We start from the raw sequence: 26,108 nt of genomic DNA, 5'->3' as shown, positions 1-26,108 counted from the left end.
ACACATTATTGGAGTAGTGGTGGCGCAGAGGTTAGAGAAGGTGGGCCTGTGATCGAAGATCGCCGGTTCACGCCCCGGCACCGACAACATAAAAAATGTGGGTGAGGTAGGTGAAGCACCCACACTTGCCCCCACCCTCATTCGCCCCACTTTGGGCCCATGAGCAAGGTCCTTAACCCTCACCTGCTCCCTAAACAACCCTCACCTGCTCCCTAAACAGGTCTCTCTTGAAAATGAGTTCTTGTGGCTCAATGAGACTACCTGTATAAATAAAGGCTAAATAAAAAAATAAAATAAAATACATGTCCTGTACCAATATAACGTGTCCTGCTGTCCTCGTACAATGCCACACCTTCTTCCTCAGCACCTTCAGATGATGTTTATAAATCCACAGACACAATGACATTCTTTCTGATCCTCTCTGTACTTCCCCATCAGGATCCTCAAAGTAAAGATGGCATCTGCGATGCTCTTTCTCGGCATGAAACCATTCTGCTGCTCACAAATAGTCACCTCTCGTCTACAGTAAGTTTTGCTTCCACAACTCTCTCCCAGATCTTCATTGTGTGTCTCATAAACATATTTCCCCTGTAGTTGCTACAACTCTATACATCACCCTTATTCTTAAAATTAGCCACCAGCACACTTCTCTACTCCTCAGGGATTTTCTTACTCTTAAAAATACCATTGAATGAGTCGTAAAACTCACAGCCATGTCTCCTAGACATTTCCAAACCTCCACTGGCATGTCATCAGGTCTTCCTGCCTTCCAATTCATTATTTTCAGAGTTTCTGAATTTCAACCTCATTGATTTTTCCTACTTCCTGGTCCACAGTTTCTATGACCTCTAATATTCTTTCTTTTCTCATGGGCGGCTGTAGCTGAGTGGTTAGAGCAGTTGTCCTCCATTGCAAGAGTTGGGGACTCAAATCCACCAGAAGTCATATGCCGAAGTGCCCCTGGGCAAGATACTGAACCCCTTGTCACCTCCAATGTGTGTCCCATCGGTGTATGAATGTGATAAAGCACTGATTAGTCTCTTTAGAATGATTTGTTCATTAGCTTTGTATAGATCTAGTAGAGTGCTGTATGAATGGGTAAATGAGGCATTGATTGTAGTGTAAAGAGCTTTGAGTGTCTTGATAAGATAGAAAGTTTCTATACAAGTACAGTCCATTTACCATTTCTCCTCATTCAATAGCTCCTGACTAACATTTTAGTTTTGGTAAGTGGTATGTCCTTCCTGATAACCTTCACAATCTACCTGGGGCTTGAGACAGACACAAGAGATACAGTATAATGGATTTTTCCATCTTCTTTTTCAAGTCTTGCGGACTGAAGTCAATTTGCTCTTCAGGAAGTGAGATTATGACAAAGTGAAGATTCAGCACATTCTGCTAATTTCCTTAGATAATTTTTACGGATTGGTATTTTAAAATATATGTGAATGTTTTTCTACAGATGACTTCTGTAGTGAATTGGCACTATTTAAATAAATTAAATTGAATGGAGTGATTTGCACTTCTTACATTCTGTTCACAGAGCAGTTTCAGGTCATCTCTTTGTGGAGAACTCCCAACTCCCCACTGAGCCTCCAGGACCTCCAGCTGAGTGATGTGTCCTTCATCAATAGTTGCTGCTGAGTCCACAGTGAGATCTTTCACCCTGACAAAAACAATACTGCTGCTCAAAAAACAGCTGCATGTAGAGGTGCAGAATAAAAATACATGTGTTGATGTCGGGGGGGGGGGGGGGGGGCATGATTATCACACAGATAACGTACATGCGGAGGGATGAACAATGACAATGTAGAGAATTAAACTTTTGGAAAGTAAGTAATCCTACTCATATGTAGGAGAGAGTTCAGAGCGACCTCCTCCTTCTGAGCTCTGAGAGAAAGGAATGTCTGAAGGACTTATTCCAAACTCCTTTACTCTGCAGACAAAAACAAAACAAAACACAGAAGAAGAAAAGACAAGATCAGGAGAATTAAAAAAAACATATAAACTTGAAACAACATTCAAAACCCTGATTTTTACATGAGTGATTAGAATAATTGACATTCTCTGATGAATTGCAATGTGGATACTGTAGTGTGTTGAAGAAGCTGGAACTGAGTTGGTAACGCTAACAAGCAGAACAGAAGCTAAAATTAGCAAAACTATTTCTGAAACAATCAGAACAAAAGCTAAACATGAAAACACAAGCTAATTGAGCAGAACAGTGGAAAGCTTAAACAAACCAGACAATTGCTAACACCTAAATTGAGCCAAAAGCTAAGTTAGCAAAACTAACATTAAACTGCAACATTAAACACTAAAAGCTAAAATTATTACAATAGTAGCTAAAAGCTAAAACCAGCAAAATAGTAGTTAAATGATAAAACCAGCCAAATAGTGAAAATACAGTAGCTAAAAGCTAAAACTACCTAATCTATTAGTAAACCTTAAAATCAGCTGAATGTTAGCCAAAGGCTAAACGCAACAAAACAGTACCTAAAAATATCAAAACATTAGTTAAGAAATCTAGTGAAATGTTAAAAGTTAAAAATGCTAAAAGTTAAAATGACCAGAACACTAGATTATAGCTGGAATTAGCTACATAATATCCAGTAGCTAAATGTTAAACGAGCTGACCAAAAGCTAAACTGAGCAAAACAAAATGTGAAACAACCAGAACACAAGCTGAACAAGAAAACAAGAATTTATCAGAACAGTAAAATGCTAAAACAAGGTGAACAATAGCTGAAAGCTAAAATGTGCAAAACAACAAAAGCAAAGTTAGCAGAACTTTGCAAAAAGCTAGAATTTTAAAAATAGTACCTAAAAACTAAAACCAGCAAAACAGTAGCAATCCATCCATCCATTATCTTTACCCGCTTCTTCCATTTTGGGTCACGGGGGTCGCCGGTGCCCATGTCCAGCAATCATTGTGTGAGCAGCGGGGTACACCCTGGACAGGTCGCAAGTCCATCACAGGGCCACATAGAGACAAACGAGACAAACAACCATTCACTCTCTCACTCACACCTAGGGACAATTTAGAGTTACCAATCAGCCTAACATGCATGTTTTTGGTCTGTGGGAGGAAAACGGAGTACCTGGAGAAAACCCACGCATGCACAGAGATAACATGCATACTCCACCCAGAAAGGCCCCCGAACCGGGATTTGAGCTGAGGACCTGCGCGCTGAGAGGCAGCAGCTCTACCAGTTGCGCCACCGTGCTGCCCAACAGTAGTAATACAGAAGCTAAAAGTTAAACTTTGATAACCTATTGGTAAACTGTCAAATCATCAATGGTAGCAATGGTAGCTAAAGGTTAAAAATAAGAAAACAGCTGTTAAAAAAATATATCTGGCAGAACTGTAGAAAAAAAGCTAAAATCACAAGAACAGGAGCTAATAGCTAAAATGAGTTGCACGTTTTCTAATAGCTAAAAGCTAAAATGATCAAAACAGGACCACAAAGCTAAATAAGCTGAACTTAGCTAAAAGCTAAAATTATTAAAATAGAAGTTTAAAACTAAAACCAACATAACAGTACAGGTAGTTAAATGTTAAAATTAGAAAAACTGGCATAATACGGTAGCTAAAAGCTAATCTATAGGTAAGTAAGTTTCTTTTGACCAATTAATTTTAATGGGCCACCACATCAAGCAAACTCTCATGAAAGATTTGGCTTTTTGTTTTTCACCAGCTGCCTTTCCTGACAACCTGGGCTTGAACCCACAACCAAAAATGTGGCACTGACCCCTGACTGCAGCCCCAAGCTAATCTAAAAAGAAAAAAATCAGCTAAATGGTAGATAAAAGCTATCCATCCATCCATCCTCCATCCATCCATCCATCCATTTTCTTCCGATTGTTCCTAAGTCAGGCCACGGGAGCTAAAAGCTCAAACTAGCAAAACAGTAGCTAAAAGCTAAAATATCTAAACAGTTGCAGAAATTAATGAAGCTAGCAAAAAAGTATCTAAAACATAAAATGAACAAAATATGAGCTATTAGCTAAAGTAAGCTACATGTTATCTTGATGCAAGCTCAGTAATCCAGGTAAACAAATCTAATAAGGTTGAGTAAGGTCCACTGGATGGATTCTTTTTGTTGATACGCTTCGTATTTTAACCAAAAGACTTTTTCAGTCTGAGGAGCTGGAACAAAATCAGTCTTATAAATACCACCTTCTCATAGTGGATTAACTAGTTTGCTGGCGATAGCCAAAACTAGTTGTTTGCATGCAAAAGGAGGACCATCAGCCTAACAATTGATCATTAGTACCATAATAGCTGCTTGCTATTTACAGAGGACTGAGTGATACTTGCAATAACAGCATTGTAAGAGGGGGACAGTTGAAGACGGAAGCCTTCGCCCCTGTTTAATGATGGACGGGTTTTCTTCACAAAGATGGCCTCCTTCACTCCTCTCTCAAACCATCGTTCCTCTCTATCAAGGATGTGAACATCTTCATCCCTGAAAGAGTGACTGCTGACCTGCAGATGAGTGTAGACCACAGAGTCCTGGCCTGATGGTGTTGTTCTTCTGTGCACCCACCAGAAAAACCACAACCAGTGGCTGTTGAGTTTCCTCGATGTAAGATTGAGCACAGCCCTCCTGACACTGAACAACATACAATATTATTATTGTTGGGCCAGGGAACTGGATCTTTGGGATGAACCAGTTTTTGCCATAATCTATTATGAGGTTTGAAAGCCACTGGGATGTTATGTTTAGAAAATAAAAGTCTCAGTTTCTCTGAAACTCCCAACAACAACTCCCGCAACATAAGGAATGACCACTGGTGTAGGTCTGAGATCCTCCTTTTCACCTGATGGTTGGCTGGAGTCCTGTTTGGGTTTCTTCTCTGCTTTCAGGAAGGCCCAGTTAGGATATCCACATTGCTCCAGGGCCTGTCTTGTGTGGGATTTCTCCTTTTGCCTGGCTTCAGAGGTAGTGGAGATGCTGTCTGCTCTGTGGTACAGAATCCTGATGACTCCTAACTTGTGCTACAAAGGGTGATGGGAGTCAAACTGCAAATACTGGTCTGTGTGGGTGGGTTTGCGGTACACCTCAGTTTTCAAATGTCCTGAGACCTCACAGTCCAGGAGAGCAAACCTACCATTTTTTACATCTTGTCATGTTAACTTTATATATTTATCCACAGATTTCATGTGGTCAGTAAAATGTTGGGCTTTCTGAGATTTAATTTTAACCCAGGTGTCGTCAACATACCTGAACCAATGACTTGGTGGTGTCCCTGAAAAGGACATCAAGGCTCTCTTTTCTACCTCCTCCATGTACAGGTTGGCAACAATAGGAGAAACTGGAGACCCCATAGCACACCCATGTTTCTGCCTATAATATTGCTCCCCATATGTGAAGTAGGTTGACTGCAGGCACAGTTTCAAGAGTTGACACAGTTGTTCTGTGGAAAGTGTGGTCCTGCTGCTCAGAGTGGTGTCTGATTTTAATTTTAAACTGACCACCTCTATTCATCATCAACAGGAATGCACGTAAAGAGTGATGTGACATCAAAAGAGACCATTGTTTCATCAGTCTCCATGATGACATCCCTCACCTTATCCACAGTCCATGGTGTTCTGTATGTGGTGTTCTGAGCTGCCAACTAAAGGGATGAGTACAGACGCCAGATATTTGGAAACATTGTAAGTGACAGAGTTAATCAAGATAACAATCGGTCTTAAAGGTACACCTTGTTTGTGAGTTTTAGGTAAACCATATAAACTATGTGTGGCTTCTCCTTGGTACAGTCCACGCAGAATACGGTCAATAGACTTGTCCTGCTCTAAATGTTTCAGGAAACCTATCAACTTCTTCTTGTAACCACTTCCTGGATCTCTTTTTAGCAGCTCGTAAGTGGTTAAGTCACTACGGAGTGTCATAACTTTCTCATGATGGTCTTTCTGGTTCAGTATCACTGTAGACCTTCCTTTATTTGCTGGGAGGATGATGATGTTTTTGTCCTTGCTAAGAGTGGTGAGTGCAGCCCTCTCTTCGCTGCTGATGTTGGAAGGTGGTGGTTTAGCATTGCTGATGCAGGCTGAAACTTTGTTCCTGAGTTGTTCTGCTTCAAACTCTGTAATTTTGTTGTTGCGGATGGCTGATTCTGTGGCTGTGATCATCTCCACCACAGGAATTCTTTCTGGCGCAACAGCAAAGTTCAGTCCCCTGTCAAGGATCTCTGTTTCCGGCTGGGTGAGCTGCCTGTTGGACAAATTTTACACCCATGTTTCTGTCTCCCTGGCATGTTACTGTATACCGGTTTGTTGTCTCCCACTGAGTGTGTTTTTATTGGAATTGGGATGGGCTTCACGAGATGCCAGTAAATTAAACTTCTTTTGTTGTCGGGCCTTGGACTTGACATGCTGTGCTTGGTGTGCCTTATCTTTAAAATCCATCACTTGCTGAAATGTGGTCTGATCTGGACATGTTATTATTTTTTGTCAGATGTGTTCTTTTTTGGTCTCTAAAGCCTCAATGTTAAAATTGGTCTGTCTCACCTGTTCATTCAGTAGCTGGGTCGTGCCTTCTGTATGATCGTTTGCTTGGAAGATTTGAGTTTCAGGCTCTTGGGAAAGGTGCCACTCTGTCTGCATTGGAAGTTGAATCTCAGGTGGTTCCTGTAGTCTGTGCTCTTCCTTGCTGTTTGCTCAAACTCTCAAGCTAGTTTGAGGCAATCCTGGCCAAGGTGGTTCAAAATATCCTGATACATGCTCAAAAAGCCAGGTAAGTAGTTGGATCTTCTGAACGGATTTTTCTTGTTCAGACCTGGGCATTGTATGGCTCACCGGCCACACACTATGACCGACCCATGTAAGGTTAATTGAGAATTACAGAATAAACATATTTTCTAATTTTACTCAGCATTACTTTCATTTTGAAATTGTTTTTAAATGATGTATAAAATGATGCAATATATATGCACATGATTGAATTATTGTCACAAGCAGGTTATAAAACGACATTAGCCCTCACAAATGTCCACTTACGCTAAAAAGGTAGATGCTGAGTGCAGGGTTTACAAAAAAATGGACTGCTAAATATTTATTAACTTAAGTTGGAGGTAAAGCTGTGTGTTTAGTTTGCAGCTAGCTGATTGCCGTGTTTAAGGATTACAATTTGAGTCGGAGTTACGAGACGAAACATGCAGAGAAATACAAAAACTTGATTGACGCTGAAAGGGCATGGACATCAGAAGCTTCGGTAGCTAAGCTACAAAAGCAGCAAGGCTTTTGTACCAAGCTTCACACATCCAGGGATGCAGCAACCAAGACTTGCTTTGTGGTATCCCACAAAATCATTAAAAACAGTAAGCCATTCTTGGAGGGGGAGCTTGTCAAAGAGTGCTTGGTGGTCTCTGCAGTGCTAATATGCCCTGCAAAAAAATAAATAATTTGAGCAAGTTCCACTGTCCAGGCGAACCATGACGAGAAGGATCGGGGGCATTGCGAGGAATCTGGAACTTCAGCAGCCATTGTGCTTGAAAGTCATTTTATCTTTCAACTCGTCTTAGTTTTTATTGGTGTATTTGGGATTTCATAGCTCTTGCTAGTGTTAGCTTAGCATGGCTTCTGGTTCTCTCCCAACTTCCTCTGTTTTCACTTCCTCTGTGTGTCAGATGTTTAGCTACTCCTCTGCCTCCTTTAGAGGTAATTATACATGTTATAAATGCAGTCTTATGGTAGCTTTGGAGGAGAGGCTGTCTGAACTGGAAGTTCGGCTCTGTGCTGTAGAAAATCCATTAGCTAGCCATGTCCCCTTAGACAGCACAGAACCACTGAAATTAGTTCCCATTAGCAGTCCTCCAGCAGACCCTGAACAGCCGGGACCCCAGCTCGGCTGGGCGGCGGTCCGAAGAAAGCGTAGTGCAAAACAAAGCCCCAGTTCACCACCGACCCAGTCACATTTCTAACAGATTTTCCTTGCTCAGTAACGCACCCGCTTAAAAGCAGACCCTGGCTACTGGCAGCTCCATAGTCCAAAACGTGGCTTTAGGGTCTCCAACTATAGGCTATAGGGAGGTACTGCAATATTATTTTTTGTGCAAACATTGATATTAACTTGAAAAAATGGTGCCACAGATTTACAGGACAGAAAATATATTTGTGCTTAAAATAAAGGAATGAAGTTATGATAAATTTACACTAGTAAAATTAAAGGGGTTAGGAATAATTATTTTGTTTAAAATAATTATTATTGTTTAACTGTACTTTTCTCTTTTAGAATTATTATTATTATTATTATTTTTACCTGTTGGCATATCTCAGAGTATTGAGTGTGTTTTCGCAAGATGCCATTCCAGGAGAGATGGTGGCAATCTGTGAATGGAAAGATCACAAAGTTAACCAGACAGTGTATCAGAAACCTTTTCAGCATCTATTCATGTCAGTTCTGCTCTGGTCTACAGCAGCAGCATCTGTGGTTTCTATCTCCAGGGGTCATTGTGTGAGATGTGGGGTACCCCCTGAAGAGGTCACCACTCCCTTACAGGGACAGACCACTGGTCTCCCTCACACCTAGTAACAATTTAGGATTACCAGTTAGCATAATCTGTATGTTTTTGGTCTGTGGGATGAAACCAGTGTACCCGAGGGAACCCACAGATGCACACAGAGAACATGTAAACTCCACACTGAACGGCCGCAGTGGAGTTTTGAGCCTGCAATCTGGTTGTTGTATGGCAACAGCTCTAACCACTGCGACCCATGCCACCCAACAAAAGGCTAGTGACAGAGTTTTTTTCTTACCATACATGTTCTGGAGTTTTCTCCTATGAAGGAGTCCCTCAACACTTGAGTTAACTTGCTGGCTCTGAACGGAGTGTGAGGTTTGTTTCTCCCAAGGGCCCGGATGCATTCCTGCAAGAACAGAACATAGCTGGTTCACTCAGTTATTTATGCCTCTAAATTTTTATAGAAAACAGTGTATTTATTAGAATTTTCACAGTTTGAGATCCATTGACAAAAACCATTGAGTTTGTGTTATTTGTATTAACAGCAGCACTTGGTAGATGTCTATATTATGGGTGGCTGTGGCTGGGTGGTTACACTGGAGTTTAACCACTGGACTGGAGCATTTAGGAGTAACAGCCTTTTGATGTTAGAAACATTTTGGGGGCTCCAAATGGATACTTTGAAGAACACGAGGATATACAGTACCATGAGAAAAACATGTCCAGAATAATTATTTTACTGCTTTTGTTATCAAATTTGAACTGGAACTTGTCATAATCTGCGTGTTTTGTGGCGTTTGGGAATACTTTTGATTATTTTATTTACAGTAGTTCTTTGTGATGTGATCTGTGTTTTCTGTTGTTTTTTTTGTGTTTCATTTATCTCTATTTCCCTTGTGATTTATCTGTATGTCTTCTGATCCTAGTGTTTTGACTCCTTGTTTCCGTGCTACTCATCACTCCCTTCTTAGTCACTCTCTCCAGCCACTTATTACTCACACCAGTTTGTAATTACTCATCCCAGGTGCATTCATTATGCACTCGCCCGCTGTCTTACTTACTCTTCTGTTCACCACTCCATGTCAACATTATTCTGAACATCATTCAGACGTCTCGGTCCTCCCCGTGTTTCCCTCAATCTGCTGTGTTCTTGTTCGCTCCGTGATTAATGTAAGTTTTGCTGACACGTCAGCTTTTTGTTTTTGTTTATTAATGAATTCATCTTTATTTTACGTCCTGCCCCCGTGTCTGCCTGCACTTGGGTTTAACCGAACCGCGATACTCTGAGTCCGTTTTTCCTGTGTTTCCATCTTCCCCAGTGTTTCTCTCCTCTTGTTGCCAGCTTCTGCTCCTCCCACTCTCACCGGCTCCTGATTATCCTCCCCGGGTGTTTGTTATTCCCTCTATTTAGTTTTGGCCTTTAAATAATGTCTCATTCTGTTTGTCCCTCATCTATGGATTGTGCTTTCTCTGCCAGTCATGCTCTGCCCCTGTGTCTCCCTGAGTTTGCTATTGTTATAAGATTGCTGCCACATCAGCTCTTTGTTTTTTGGTTAAGTGAATATGTTTCATATTTTTACTCTCAAGTTCCTTGTATCTGTCGGCACTTGGGTTCAACACCTCAGATCTTGACAGAAATAGATAAGGCTTGGTTCTAAAGTCTGTTTTGATTTTCCAGTCAATACTTCTATTCCTCCAAGTGCAGCAGCAGAAAATATTTTTTTCTAAAAATCCAGACTTAGGAAATTATTTGCTGTTTGTGTCTTCCATCTTTATTTACTACATGCTAGTTGTAGTTACAATAACTTTGACTGCTGAAGGTAAAACTTCAATGTTACCTTTACAGACAGACCAAGCTATTGCTTGTACTCTAAAGAAATCAGGAAGAGCATCTGATTTATTTTGGGTCTCCTTTTTCCATGGGTCTTAGGCATTTTGAGCTGGAAAGTTTAATATTGTAATAATATTTTAAATTGCAATAAACACATGTATCTGACCTTTTGAAAGAAGAGGAATGAAAGTCAGCCATAGTAGGACAGAGTAAATGTGTATGAATGAAAAGGAAATAGGTGGAACAATGAAGCTACAAGGAGCAGTGGTCACAAAGGTGCAGGACTTCAAGTACTTGGGGTCCACTGTCCATGAAATTTTTGAGTGTGGTAAAGAGGAGAAAAAGGAGTCCAAGCAGGATGGAGTGGATGAAGAAATGTTTCAGGAGTGATAAAAGGGTGGCAGCAAAGGTCAAAGGAAAAGTTTACAACATAGTGGTGAGACCAGATATGTTTTATGGTCTGGAGACAGTGGCATTGACAAAAAGACAGGAGAAAGAATTGGAAGTGGCAGAAATGAAGATTTGGAGGTTCTCAGGAGAGACACACATGAATAAGATTAAGAATGAGACTATCAGAGGTACAGCTCAGGTTGACCGACTGAGAGCTAAAGTTAGAGAAGCCAGACTGAGATGGTTTGGACGTCAAGAGTAAGGACAGTGGATATATTGGTAGAAGGATATTAGAAATGCAACTTGCCTGTAAGCAATGGGCCTCCAATCCCATACCGACGGAGCACTCCCCACAGTGTACATCAAGAAACATGGTTGAAAGCCTTCTCCAAGTCCACAAAACACATGTAGACTGGATGGGCAAACACTCATGGCCCCTCAAGGACCCTAGTGAGGGTAAAGAGCTGATCCAGTGTTCCACAGCCAGGATGGAACCTGCATTGTTCCTCCTGGATCTGAGGTTTGACCAATGATCAAACTCGCTTCTCTAGTACCCCTGAATAGACCTTACCAGGGAGGCTAAGGAGAGTGATGCCCCGATAATTGGAGCACACCCTCCAGTCCCCCTTTTTGAAGTTGGGAACCACCACCCCAGTCTGCCAATCCAGTGGCACTGCTCCTGATGTCCCCACAACATTGCAAAGGTGCATCAACCAAGATAGCCCCAAAACATCCACAGCCTTAAGGAAATCAGGGTGAATCTCATCCACTCCTGAAGTCTGGCCACCTCTGAGCTTTTTAACTACCTTGGCAACCTCAGACATGATTATGAACAGACCAACCTCAAAGTCCTCTGACTCAGCTTCCTCCATGGAAGATGTGCTGGTGAGATTGAGAAGGTCTGAGAAATATTCCTTCCACCTCCCAATGACATCACTGGTTGCAGTCAACAGAACCCCACCTTCACTGAACACAGTGCAAGTAAAGTGCTGCTTTCCCCTCCTCAGCCACCTAATGGTTTGCCGGAATCTCTTCTGAACTGATCGAGAGTCCCTATCCAAGGCCTCACCAAACTCCTCCCACATCTGAGCTTTTTCCTCAGCAATAGCCAAGGCTACAGACCATTTGGCACTCCAGTAGTTAGCTGCCCCCAGAATCTCACTGGCCAACAAAGCCAAATAGGACTCCTTCTTCAGCTTTACAGACCCCCTAACCCAGGGTGTCCACCACTGAGTTCATGGATGGCCACCTTGTGAAGCACCAACAACCTTGCGTTCACAGCTTAAGGCAGCTACCTCAACAACTGAGGTGCAGAACATGGCCCACTTGGACTCAATCTCCCATGCCTCAGCTGGTATGTGGTGAAAGCTCTCCCGGAGGTGTGAGTTGAAGATATCTCTAATGGTTTCTTCTGCCAGGCATTCCCAGCAAACCCTCACTATATGTTTGGGTCTACCGGGTCTGTCTGGCATCGTCCCCTGCCATCTGATCCAACTCATTATCAGGTGGTGAACAGTTGACAGCTCAGCTCCTCTCTTGACACGAGTGTCACAAAACAAACAGCCACAAATCAGATGACACAACTAAAAAGTTAATAATCTATCTATGACCTAGGGTGTCTTGGTGCCAAGTGCACTTATGGACTCCCTTACGTTCAAACATGGTATTAGAGATGGACAAACGATGACTAGCACAGAAGTCCAACAACCGAACACCACTTGAGTTCAGATCAGAGAGACAATTCCTCCCAACCACACCCCTCCAGGTTGCACTATCATTTCCCACATGGGCATTGAAGTCCCCCAGAAGAGTAAAGGAATCTCCAGCTGGTGCCCCTTCCAGCACCCCTGCCAAGGACTCCAACTGCCATTTGGCACATAGGCACAAACAACAGTCAGAGCTCATCCCCACACCTGAAAGCGCAGGGAAGCCAACCTATCATCTACTGGGTAAAACTCCAACGCACAGGTACCAAGTTGGGGGGCTGCAATTAGACCCACACCAGATCGATGCTTCTCACCATGGGTAACTCCAGAGTGGAATAAGGTCCAGCCCCTCTCAAGGAGATTGGTTCCAGAGCCCATGCTGTGGGTTGAGGTGAGCCCAACCCTATCTAGTCAGTACCTCTCACCATCACACACAAGCTCAGGCTCCTTCCCCACCAAAAAGTTCCACATTCCATGTCCCAAAATCCAGCTTTTGTAAGCCAGGGTCATAGTGCCAAGGCCCCCGCCTCGTCCACTGCCCATGGCATCATGCACCTGACTTTTATGGCACCTTCTGCAAATGGTGGGTCCACAGGAAAGTGGCGCTACTGTATATCAAAATCAGAATAAGCTTTATTATCATTGTACTAAGATACAACGAGAATATGTCTGTACAGTCGTCCGAAACATGGGCGGAGTGCACTTAGCTGCTGCTATAAGCGCGGCCTTCTTATCCTTTTCAGAATACAATTTTTAGATAGAAAAAAGGGACAATGCCATGAGGAGAGGATAGTGGCATTACAAAAAAGATCTCTTCACACCTTGTCCTAACAGCACACGATTTAAGACATCAAAAATCTCTGCCAGCAAGCACATTTATGAACATGTTACATATGCATTTGACAACGTGGTGGTCCATGAAACACTTCCAGATAGTCCATTGTCCTGATAACATGATGGACAGCCGGCACAGTTCTGATAAGCCTCCACAGAAGAATGGGGGGGGGGGGGGGGGTGTTGCAATAAATGAAGCTTTTCCTTAGTTTACACATTTCCCAGAAGAAAATGATAAGTCGGCCTGTTCTGAGGCCAACTTGTAAATAAACCACAATTGTTGATTTATTCAGGCAGACTATTTTTTATTGTCAACCTTGAGTGTTACTGATACTTTCAAAATGACCAGATTAGGGTGCATTCTACTGGTCCGTGTTTATGAGCCTCTTCAAGGTTGTTTTCATGCTGACGAGAACCAAAGCCGCAGGTGGCCTGCGATACAAAGCACTTCCATCCTACGGTTTAACATGTAAATCAGCTGATTTTGAGTTCTCAAAGCACAATCCAACCTTTCACATATAGGCAGCAGCCTGACCAGGCCAGGTTAGCTGCGGCCGTCTTCTTTGTATGTTGATAAACCAGGATCCAGACTATTCCAAAACAGGAAATCTGTTATCATAAATCCAATTACTGTATATGTATTTTGGCGTCCTCGATCGACAGTAGAGGTAGACACATCGAGATATATCCAGCTGCACGTGTCATCCGAGCAGATGAGGGTTCTCAAAAACCCAGTCGCTTAGTTGAAAAGATTTTGTCATTTGCATCGAAAGTCCAGTTGGTCAGATCCAAAACAGTAGTTTTAATTTCAGAAGATGTGTAAAAATAGGAACTGCTCTGATGCACAGACAGAGAGCAAAAAAGCAGGAGAACAGGGAGATGAATTGGAATGCATGCGCCTCATTACAGAGCTAGTGAGAAAAAAATTTAAATAAAATTTATATATATATATATATATATATATATATATATATATATAAAACAGAATTTAATTGAATTTAATTTGCAAACTGATGTGTACCACAAACCCACGTACACAGACCAGTATTGGCAGTTTGACTCCCATCACCCTCTGGAGCACGTTAGGAGTCATCAGGACTCTATCACAGAGCAGACAGCGTCCCCACTAACTCAGGAGCCAGGCAGAAGGAGAAATCCAACACAAGACAGGCCCTGGAGCAATGCAGATATCCTAACTGGGCCTTCTTGAAAGCAGAAAAGAAACCCAAACAGGACTCCATCTAGCCATAAGGTGAAAAGAAGGAACCCAGATCTAGACCAGTGGTCATTCTGTTGCATGAGTTTCAGAGAAACTGAGACATTTATTTTCTAAACATGACATCCCAGTGGCTACATCCCAGTGGCTTTCAAACCCCAAAATAGATTAAGGCAAAGACTGGTTCATCCCAAAGATCCAGTCCCCCCAGCACAAACAGAATAATATTATATATGCTGTTCATGAGGGTTGGGATCAGTCATATAGCAGTGAAACTAAACAGCCACTGGCCAAAAGGATGTTCCAGCACAGAATAGCAACATCATCAGGCCAGGACTCTGTGGTTTACACTCATCAGCAGGCCAGCGGTCACTCTTTCAGGGATGAAGATGTTCACATCCTTGATAGAGAGACAAAATGTTTCAAGAAGAGCAGAGGACCTGACTTTACTTTGTTAAACCACCAAAAAGTTAAATCAGGTCATCTGGAAGGATTTTTCTTGGTTGAAACATGAAAAAAGTCCTGAAGTAACATCAGGACGTTTTTAAACCATTTTGGATGGGTTGTCTTTAGACTTTTTTGGTGGATAGCAAGTGGCCATCAGGACTCTAACGAATGATTGTTATGCACTGATGATTGACTAATAGACTGATGTTTCCCTTTTACATGTGAAAAGCTAGTTTCTGGAATTCCACAGCAGACTGACTTGAACCATCTTGAAAAGGTGCTATTTATATGACAGAGTTTGTTGGCAGGCCTCAGACAGATGAAGTCTTTCACATGAAAGACGAAGCGTTTCAACCAAGAAAAATCTGTCCATATGACCTGACTTGTCTGAAAACATTCACTACTGAAGTCCCTCAGCAATGTGGGACATCGGAGTACTGCTTGTTATTTCCTCATTTTGATATTCTTTGTTTAACCTATGTGTTTCTTGTGTTTTCCTTTGACACATGTTTTTAAGATCCCTTATGTTTAGTTTTTCAATCCCTCGATGTGTCATCAGCTTTTTTTTTCCTCAGTCAGTCCTACTCCTCAGCCCTCTTCATTCACTCAAACATGTCCCATGTTACTCATTAGTCTAGTCAAGTCAACTTTATTTATAGAGCACATTTAAAACAGAACCTGTTATCAAAGTGCTTAACAACAACAACAGGATCAGTGGCAGATTAGATTCACCTGCAATCATTTTCTCATCAGTCTCTATCTATATAATTTCTCAGTCCTCATTTCAACTTCAGTAAGTCAATTTGGTATCATACCCTGTGTGGTACTCCTTTGTGACCTGTTACTTTATTTTGCTGCCACTTCAGCTTTTTTTAATTGTTTTGATTAATAAAGCTGTTGTTCACATAATTCTTCAAGCAACTTGCTCCATAACCATGGATACTTTTTCTTCTTCCATCACTATCATCTAAACCAGGTGTAGTCATCAAGACTAGTGAGAGTCCATTGGATAGACCAAATGTATAATTTGTATAAAGAATGAGAATAAAAGCGGGCAGCACGGTGGTGCAACTGGTAGAGCTGCTGCCTCTCAGCGAGCAGGTCCCTGGTTCTAACCCCGGTTCGGGGGCCTTTCTGGGTGGAGTTTGCATGTTCTCTCCGTGCATGCGTGGGTTTTCTCCGGGTACTCCGGTTTCCTCCCACAGACCAAAAACATGCATGTTAGGCTGATTGGTAACTCTAAATTGTCCCTAGGTGTGAGTGAGAGAGTGAATGGTTGTTTGTCTCGTTTGTCTCTATGTGTCCCTGTGATGGACTTGCGACCCGTCCAGGGTGTACCCCGCCCCTCGCACAGTGATTGCCGGACATGGGCACCGGCGACCCCCGTGACCCAAAATGAAATAAGCGGGTAAATATAGTGGATGGATGAGAATAAGAGCTAATGAATTGTGATCTATGATTTATTGCAGTGTAAGCAGTCCTTTGCCTTATTGATGTTGCACTCAGTGATATTGTGGTGATAATAAATGTATGTGATATATTGTGCAGCACTATTCCAAGAATTTCAAAAATTACCTTTCTCAGATTGATGGGCAGCAATAGTTACTTCTTTAAGGTCACGCTGATGTTTTACTTCCTTCACATTCTGTTCTTTTCTGCTTGTGTTCTACTTATTTTAGTGTATGTTGTAGTAACTTGTGTTCTGGTTGTTTTAACATTACCAACTCGGCTTTTACATTAATAAAAAGATCAGGTCATGCAGCACTCTGCATTCATGCAGAATTTTAACAAATACAGCTTCTCTGAGTGGGGCAGAGGAAAACCAGCAGGTGTTTAACAAAGAATGGTCCTCTGTGATCTGTGATCGGAGGAGCAATTAAATTAAAATCACTAAAGTGTACGATATCTGGAGTAAAGAGGCTCAGACCTTGAGTGCCAGCAGGCTCTTGTTGATCTCTGCTCCTTCCAACCGAGTCTGTCGGTCAGCACTGGAAGTGTCCGCCCCTCGCTCATTCCCTGCCAGATCAATCAGGGAGAATTTTCCGTGCAGTTTCCCCCGCCGGCGCAAAATTATCTGGAACACAGCATGGCTCCGAGAAGAGTGAGCATTTGCTGACGTTTGTCCAGACGTCCTAAAGGATACAGAGTGATTTGTCACAATCAAACAGATTCTTCACAGTGGCTGAGAACCTCCTCTAAAACTTACCTGCAGCTGTTTCCCACTTCAATAAGCTTCAGGACATCCTCAGTGCATTTCACTTCCCTCTCCTGCAGCCCCACCACCTGCACCTGTTGCTTCCCATCCTCCAGAACCCGTAACTTGGCTTTACGGTTCAGAAGATCAAACACCTACAAACATAAATACAATTTTATATTATTTAAAACTGTATAAAAAAAGTTTTTTAATTACTGATTTTCAACTGAACAAAATCATATAACACTTTAGATGCAGGTCCACAAATTTGTTTGTGCTTCCTGCTAATATAAGTTCAGATTTGTTGTCAGACTTGTTTGTGATAAATCACTAACCTTTCCACTGTAAATCTCAAAGAACGTTGCAAAAACTTGCAGATCCATCTTCTTATTAGCTGGTTTCTTCAACATGACAAAAACATCTCTGGCTGCAGAGAACAAGAGTACTGCAGATGACATCTCCATCAATATAATTATCATACAGCAATCTATAGCAATGACCCAGACAAAAATGGAAAAGCTGATTAAATGAAAATCTATTATTAAAGACCTAGCATTCCTTGTAGGAATGCAAATCCCCCAAATGTAATAACTAAAAAAAATGCATCCTGAAATGTCTCTGTGACCTCTGATACTGCCGTACAAAATGTAAACTCCATTTCTGTAAAGCTGAATGGGTTTTTACAATTCTTCTGTTTGCTAAGAACACTTAGCCCTGGTGGCCATCTTGAATCAGACTGATTCTAAAAGTTAATCAGTTGTACATGTACATTCATTGATTATTCTCTGAGTTGAACTAAAATCTGTTAAGTGGATCCTAAGATATTTTGGTAAAAGACAGACAGAAACATACACAGAACTAGACAAATACATTAAATACAAATACACGTTTGCATTTCGGTGGCGGTTGATTAACCTGCAATAGAAATGAGACTGACCAGAGAGAGCATAGATCCCCTTCGAGCAGTCCTGGTTTTTTCCTGAAAAATCTCCACCCATAGTCTGAAAAGGGACATGTTACAACATGACAAGTGATACGTGAACATTGCTGGATAAAATTGTTCCTCTTAAAAATAACAGAAATCTGTCAGAATTGAACTGAAACACTATATTAAGCAACTAACCGTTCACAAGGCTTTTTACTTACAGGAAAATAAAATATAGCTTGTTTTCAGTACAAGCGCTGTGGGACCAGTGGCCCCAGTAGATCAAGTTTACATCAAAGTCTTCTGGAGGAAGTGGCACGAGCCAAGACGTGAGGGTCTCTACAAAGTGGTCTGAGCTACACCAATGACAGCCCAAGTCGAGGGAAGCTCAATTTGGTTCTGCTTCAAGTCACTGCATGAAAGTTCAATACAGAACCCAGGGCACTGTTGCTTGAAGATAAGCACTGAACATGATGACAAGAAAAAGGCAGAAAATGGCTGATGATTGTTTTTTTGTTTGTTTGTTTTTTACTAGAGGCATCGATGCTGAGAAAGCACAAAGTGAAGAAGGTGAAGACAACCAAAAATGGCCAAACACACACCGGCCGATTGCCAGAGCATTTGTCAAGGCAGCTGCCAGAACCAAAAGACAAGTCACCAAGCTCAAGTTCAGCCTTCTCAATAACGTTTTGAGTAGGAGGTTAACGGCTCAGAGTAGGAGGCTAGAGTCATTTCTCAGCATCAACACGTAGATGTTCTGTGCGGAGAAGACATTGGTAGACGCACACCGTTTAAACGCTGATCACTGATGAAAATGTCTTACCAGCATTGCAAACATGAAGAGTTATGAAGTCATAATCAGCAGCTGTCAATCAATTTTGTAGACCGAGATAACACATTTTCAAGAATCTAATAAAGAATTATTTCACAATGAATTTTTCTTTATTCTGTATCTTGCAGCAGTCCCAGATGAATGCATGCAGCTCAAAAACTTCACTTTGTTTTCTGTAACTAGACAAGATTTTGAAATCTGATTGACATCATAAGCATCATATTGTGTACAGTAGTCCCTCGCTACTTTGCGATTCGATTTTCGCAGACTCGCTCTATCGCGGTTTGTGGAAGTCAAAAATATTGCACAATTTTTTTAACATGTGATTGTGGACTGTACAGTAATATCACTGTACAGAACTCATGTGGATGTGAAAAAGTTAATGACAAAAATAATAATAATTCGGACAGGTACAACCATTTTGTAGTTTTCTTTCATTCAGCCTCCAACTGTACTGTAATCGCCACTCAGAAAGACTACATTTCCCTCAAATCAGTGCTCTGCTGTACTGTGCACAGTATCGGGTTGAAGCAGTCCAGCTCAAAATACAGAAGTTCAAAACTCAGAAAAGCTGTTGTTTGTAGCGGTCTGCAGTTCCAGTTTGGAAAAAAAAAAACAGTTAATAATACACCACCCCTTGTCCTTGGAGCATTAAAAAAAAGACAATCCACCGGCAAAAGTTCAGAAAAAAAACATTTAAATCACCAGGGAAGAGCCAGATCTCTGTAACAAACAGGAAATCCAATCTGCTGGAGTAGAAATTGTCGTTCAAGATAAATGTTTTATTTGCCAGCGACCTCACATTTAGCAGTGCAATCCTTGTTGGAACAGTATTCTTGCTTGGGCTCGGTGGAAGCCAGACGCATCCTCCTCTGCTCCGTCTCTGCTTTGCTCTTTTGTGACAGAGCTCAACCGAGCTGACTGATAAACAAACATCTTTTATTAGGACAATGGCTGGGGGGGGGGGGGGTGGCTCTGGACTGTGCTGTGCTATGACCTTCTCTTCAAACTCAATGCCTCCACTGGCATATGTATTATATGTCTTCTATCTATTTATTTTGTTTTTTGTGCTGAGGTCGTTTCTGATCTCCCCTTTCCTCATGTTGTCACTTTCCTTATCTAAAAAGGTGATGCTGCCCAAGTGGCTGCAACCTAGTCTCTCTCTATGCATGTCTTTCTTTTGTTAATGCACTTTGGTAACAGTTCCTGTTTTAAATGTGCTATACAAATAAATTTGACTTGACTTGATTTGACAGTAGCTGAAGGAAAAGTTGAGTGTGGAGCGCAGATCAGCAGTTTCAGATTTTTGGAGTTGGACCCGCACCTCCGAGGATTGGAAACACCATGGTTGCAAGCAGGTCTGCTGTACGGACCAGGCCCAACCACTGTATCAGTCAGTACTCAACAGGATCAATGAAACACCCTGATGGGCGATTTCCAGCTGATGGTCGGCAGGAGATGATGCAGCAGACAGTCCCATGTTAGTTTTAATCCTATGGAGATGGCCGGAAACACCATGGCTGTGCACACTTGCTGCACGGACCAGGCCTGACCACCTGTATCAGGCAGGATTCGACAGGATCAATTAAGCACTCAGATGGGCAATTTTCCAGCTGATGGTCAGCAACAGATTATGACGCAGCAGAAATTGCGATGCTGGCTTTGATCTTCACAAGACGGCAGGCACGTCTTCCATGGCACCTGGAGCGATGTTTTCAAGCAGGCAGAAGTGCTGCACGTCACAAGTAAACAGTGTAGTGAGCTAAGGCGTTAACTTCACTACTAATTAATTATTCTTAAAGCTAGTTCAAGCACAAAGAATATTAATTGTTTAATTACAACGGATTAGTTTCTTTTTCGAGTTAAACTTCTGTTCTGTGACCGAGATAATTTGTGAGTGGATTGTTTAATCAGTGACGTGAGACGCCATTTTATCTTTGACCCATCAGAATAAATGCGGTCATTTATTTAACAGAATCAAAATTTAACATCAAAACATGTACACATTGATTTGCTGATCTGTTTCTGATTAATAAACTTTGCACGCTTTACTAACAAGACAACAGAACATTACTGATTGAGACTGATTCATCTCTGAAGGCATCTAGTTTGATTTACTGGCGAATAGAGAGTTAAGAGAGGAGAAATAGATTAAAGGAGGAAGTTTTAGATGGATGAAAGTTATGTGTTGAACCAGCACATGGCACCCTTCCTCCGACATCCAGCTCAGCTTTCCGGTACACTTCAGGATGTCAACGGCTTGTTACCTGAGATGGTGGATACCTCCACTCCGGAACAGAAGTCCATTAGTATGCTCCTTTTTCAGCATCTCCGGTTAAAGTAGCTGGGGGTCATCAGAAATAGTGACCAAGTACTCGGTTCAACCGAATAAGCTTCCTTAGAAGTGGAGCATTTACTGCTCGGGTTGAGTCACAGCCGAGGCAGGCTGTGACTACGCTGAACTGGAGAGACCTTTGGCACATGGTCAAATCCATCCGCTACTTAGTTGAGTCTCATCTCTGACTGAAAGTTCCAGCAAGACTGGAAAAGACTAAGACTTCGAAGAAGACCAAGACTGAGACTGAGTTCCAGGACTCAGAAGACTCCAAGACTGAATAGTTCCAAGAAGTGTTGCCTTTTAAAGGGGTATCCACTTCCTGTTAAGTGGTACTTCCTGATTGGTTGAAACAACCAGCAGGGGTGTGGTTCTAGTGATGTCAGAGGGTCACTAGAAGTCAAGAGAGGATGCAGGAATGTTTAAGAACAGTTAGTACAGACAGAGAAATGTTAATGAAGAGGTGAGACAAAGCAGGTGCCAGCAGAAGTTATTTACTGTCTGCGAGTTTTAAAAACAAAACACTTCGTCCTCATAACTTGTCTCCATTTGCTCTGACTTTCGACCAGCATCCACTACTACTCCTCATTCAGACAGAAGACTAAATGCACACTTACTTCGTAAATAGGCATTTAACTGTATGATCAAAAATCTAATGAGGTTTAAAAATCATTAATACTGTTTCACAGTTGATTTAAATTAGTGGTTCACGTCAACATTTAGAAATAGTATGAACTAAACACACTTTTGATTATCAAGATATATTAAAATAGTACTAATGATGTAAAAAGAAGAGTGTTCTTTCAATTGATTAATTCAGGATACAATTAAATAGTCTCTTGATGAGATAATTTGTATTTCTGGATTCAAATCAATGAAATAACAGTTCCTATCCCCTGAAGGTCTTCAGAGACAGATTGTTGTCTGAGGCCTAGTTCATTACAACAGGTACATCAACAAGCAGCAGGGGTGGGGGTCCAGAGCCCCTATCATAGTGGTCGAACAAGGTGAAGTTGGTGGCAGATAATTGTAGATTTTAAAAGTTGTTGGTGATCATAAACCAGCAGTGAGTTGATGTCACAGAAGAAAAATGACAAAAACAGAAAGAAAGAAAAAACCTATCACAACAGACAGAGGTGAACGGTCAGCCACGAACATCGGCACCATCTTCCCGGAAGTAAGAGAAAACTTGACCTGTTAGAGTGTGGACTTGTGTCCATACTTGTCCTGTTCATCAGTGAGCTTGTTTCCACACTTGTCCAGGCAGTGGACCATAGTCAACACTTGTCCAGTTAGACAGTGGACATGTCCACATGTCCTGTTAGACAATGGATTTTCGTCTACACTTGTCCTGTTATAGGGTAGACTTGTGTCCACACTTGTAATGTTGGACAGTGGCCTTTTGTCCACCATTGTCCTGTTAAACAGTGGACTTGTCTACACACTTGTCCTATTACACAGTAAACATGTCCTTACTTGTCCTTTTACCCAGTGGTCTTGTGTCCACACTTGTCTTGTTACACAGTGGACTTCTCTCCACACTTGTCCTGTTAAAGAGTGGACTTGTTTCCACATATGTCTGTTTAGATAGTGTACTTGGGTCCACACTTGTCCTGTTAGACAGTAGATTCTGTCTATACTTGGCCTGTTAGGCTGTTTTTGCACCTACACTGCACACCCACTGTACAAGTATGACATTGACACACTTGTGGAGTTTTGTGTGTCGCTGCCTTGCCATTGTGCCATTGTACCATTGTGCCATCATGCCATCGTGGTTCAGTTCCTGAACCCCCTCCAGCCTCAAGCTCAGGCTCCAGTCTGTCATAGTGGCCGTCTCTATGATCCTCCATCTACTTGCATGGACCGAACTCTACGGACCCGTTAATTTTTGCGGATAAACCTTGGATGTTCTCTGTCCATCAAACCTGGTTCTAAAGGCAGTCTGGAAGGGCAGTCTGGAAGGGCAGTTGCAGCGGTCATTATTACCATCAAGCTGCTGACGGGGCCTGCTAGCGAGATCTGCTAACGCTGCTAACAGGATCCTCCATATGCCTGCATGGACCGAACTCTATGGACCCGTTCGGTTCTGCGGGGAAACCTTGGATGTTCTCCGTCTGCCGGACCCAGTTCTGGAGGGCAATCTGGGAGGCATCTGCTGTGGTCCTCATTATCATCAAGCTGATGATGGGACCTGCTAACAGGACCTGCTAGCACTTCTAAAAAAAACATGCCACTAAACAAACCACACCGCTAACAGTACCATGGTGCCAACGCAACCATGTTGCTAAGAGAAACGTCACTGCTAACCAAACCTCACTGCTAACAGTATCATGCTACAAACTGGACCATGTTTCTAAGATAACCTCACTGCCAGCAGAACCACTCTGCCAATAGGAACATGCTGCTGTAGATTTATTTCTTTTTCACTTTTGGCACCTTGATTTGTATTTTTCTTGCATGCTTTGATATTTGCTGTTGCTTTTTTGGCGAGTCGAGACAGTTCTTCTCGTCCTGAGCATTTCATTGTATTGTTTACCTTGTGTAGATTTTATGACAAATAAACCAAACCTCCTGAGACTGTTGACTTGTGCCCATACTTGTCCTGTTAGTCAGTGGACATGTTTCCAAACTTGTCCAGACAGTGGACTTGTGTCCACACTTGTCATATTGGACAATGGACTTGTGTCCACACTTGTCTTGTTAGACTACTTAGATTACTGTCTCAGTGATGCATTTAATATAACAGATCAGAGATGGATATGATATTAAGATTACAAAAAAACAGCTCTTTAATGTTTTAACTCATATTTATCTGATAGATTTTAGTTTATTCATGTTAATAATGAATTGACTAATGAAATCAGTGCTTTTACAAATACTCATTACATTATATTTACTTTTATTTGGTTATGTTGTTAGACAGTAGGAGATTCATTGATATGCTCATGATATGTTATTATATTTTTCCATGAAATATGATTAATCTAATCGCTTACTTAATTTACTAGCTTGTCTTAGAGACATAAAAATGGATGACATTAAATACTCTGTTTTTAAAGTCAGAAACAGCAGGGGGCATAGTTTTTGTATCTTGAGCATCTTAGTAACAAACTTTGCAGCCTTTCTCTTTCTCTGGATGGACTTAATTTGGCTTCCAGTTGTAATGTAAAAACCTTGGTGTTACTTTTTGTCAGGATATGTCATTTACTCCCACATTATAAATATTACCAGGACCTCTGTCTTCCACCTGAACAATATCACTGAAATTTGAAACATATTGTCCCAAAATTATGCAGAAAAACTGGTCCAAGCATTTATCACTTCTAAACTGTGGGAAGCTACGCCCAGGGGAGCGGATGTTGGGGTTGGGGGCCTTGCTCAGGGGCACAGGGTGGAGCAAATGAGGGTGGAGGCAGGTCTGGGTTCTTCACCTTTCCCACCCACATTTTGATGTTGTCGGTCCAGGAAGTCGAGCCAGCGACCTTCTGATTACAGGCTCGCCTTCTTTAACCTCTGCTCCACCACTCCCCCCTGGTTCCCTGGGCACTGGCTCTATATAAACACAATACATTTAACTGAATTGACAACTAAACCAAATCCAAACTCTAACCATGTTGAACTCAAACACTCACGTGTGTTTTTCCACTTCCTGTTTGTCCGTATGCAAAGCAGGTTGCCATTCCTCTCTCAAATATAGTTTCAACCAGCGGCTGAGCTGTGAACCTACAGCAGAGGAGGATGTTTTTAGTATCAGATATAGGCTTAGTTTAGGGGCAGGCAGGAAAAAAATAAATAAATACCTGTAAACCATTTCATTGGTGGAGTTCTCATCAAATGCGTAATCAAATCGGAATGTCTGGTTCTCCAAGTAGCGGGTCAGGTCAACTTTCTGCTTTGGTTCATGGACCATGACCACGTCTTTACTAGGAATGGTGATGACATCCAGATCTTTCACTGACAACTCTACACAAACAGAAACAACAGCTTGTTTTACATTTAAAACAAGCTTCAATGAAAATGCACAACATCAAATCTACATTTTTTTTTTGTCTTCTATTAACATTGAGTATCAGCAAACAGGCAAAAACCCATATGGGTTTACTTAAATTTAGCCTCTTATACATTGTAAAGCCTGGTCTGTCCTGGACAGGCCACAGTCCCAGAAGACCAGGTTTTGTTTGCTTTCAGTAGAGTGCCACCTCGATGTGGGTGAGCAAGGTCGGCCCAAGCCTCCATGGGGCCCTAAGCGAAATTTGATTTGAGGTCCTCTATTTTTGCTAATAATGTGGATTACTGCAATCAACGGTCAGATGATCAGATCATTCACTCACCTAAATAAACTCATTGCAACTCTGACAGCCCTGTTTGGGCAGCAAGATTGCAGTAAGATTGTAATTTTTCTGCAGCAAAATGAAATCATGTAGGTGGTTGGCTGTCAGTGTGAACTGGTTTTTAAGCAAATATTAGAAGACTTATCAAGAATTCCAGCTTCACATTTTTTCAAAACCATAATGAGATAAATGTGACTCAAATTTTCACTGAAGTGTTTCTTGATCTAATAGTTTATTGGTTTGCTTCCTACTCAAAGCAACTTTCTCACTCACAGTGTAGTCCAATCCCACCAGAAAAATAAAAAATAACATAAAAACACAAGGCAAATTGTTGTAAAGTAGGCAGTAGTTCTATGCATTTGTTAGATGTACCCACAACAAGAATAAAAACAAAAAAAATCTATCTGACTAATTAAGGCCTGGAACCTTCATCAGTTTAAGCAAACAAGGGGTGTTTCCCCTCACTGAGGGGTTTGAATAGTGAATGTTTGTAATTTTGGAGACAAGTATTTTTCTGGACTGGAATAGAACAGGGAATGCAAGTAAACATTAACTCACTGTCTAAAACTCAACTTACACTAAAACTTTTTTTTTGTTT

General features: G+C 41.7%; 1 protein-coding gene across 1 annotated transcript in view; it reads right to left on the bottom strand.

The window, feature by feature from the left end:
* Positions 1–26,108, bottom strand: part of LOC119425035 (kinesin-like protein KIF2A) — a 64,627-nt gene that overhangs the window by 6,473 nt on the left and 32,046 nt on the right. The window contains exons 7-16 of the mRNA XM_037692558.1: positions 24,980–25,140; positions 24,812–24,902; positions 18,025–18,088; positions 17,423–17,514; positions 17,100–17,242; positions 16,821–17,025; positions 8,765–8,875; positions 8,268–8,335; positions 1,847–1,936; positions 1,531–1,666 (exon numbers count right to left, since the gene is read on the bottom strand). Coding sequence (XP_037548486.1) covers positions 1,531–1,666; positions 1,847–1,936; positions 8,268–8,335; positions 8,765–8,875; positions 16,821–17,025; positions 17,100–17,242; positions 17,423–17,514; positions 18,025–18,088; positions 24,812–24,902; positions 24,980–25,140 — 1,161 coding nt within the window. The remainder of the gene's footprint in view (positions 1–1,530; positions 1,667–1,846; positions 1,937–8,267; positions 8,336–8,764; positions 8,876–16,820; positions 17,026–17,099; positions 17,243–17,422; positions 17,515–18,024; positions 18,089–24,811; positions 24,903–24,979; positions 25,141–26,108) is intronic.

Source organism: Nematolebias whitei, chromosome 18 (assembly GCF_014905685.2).
Source record: "Nematolebias whitei isolate Nwh7 chromosome 18, NemWhi1, whole genome shotgun sequence".
Classification (NCBI taxonomy): Eukaryota; Metazoa; Chordata; class Actinopteri; order Cyprinodontiformes; family Rivulidae; genus Nematolebias; species Nematolebias whitei.
This window is presented reverse-complemented; position numbering and strand designations above follow the sequence as displayed.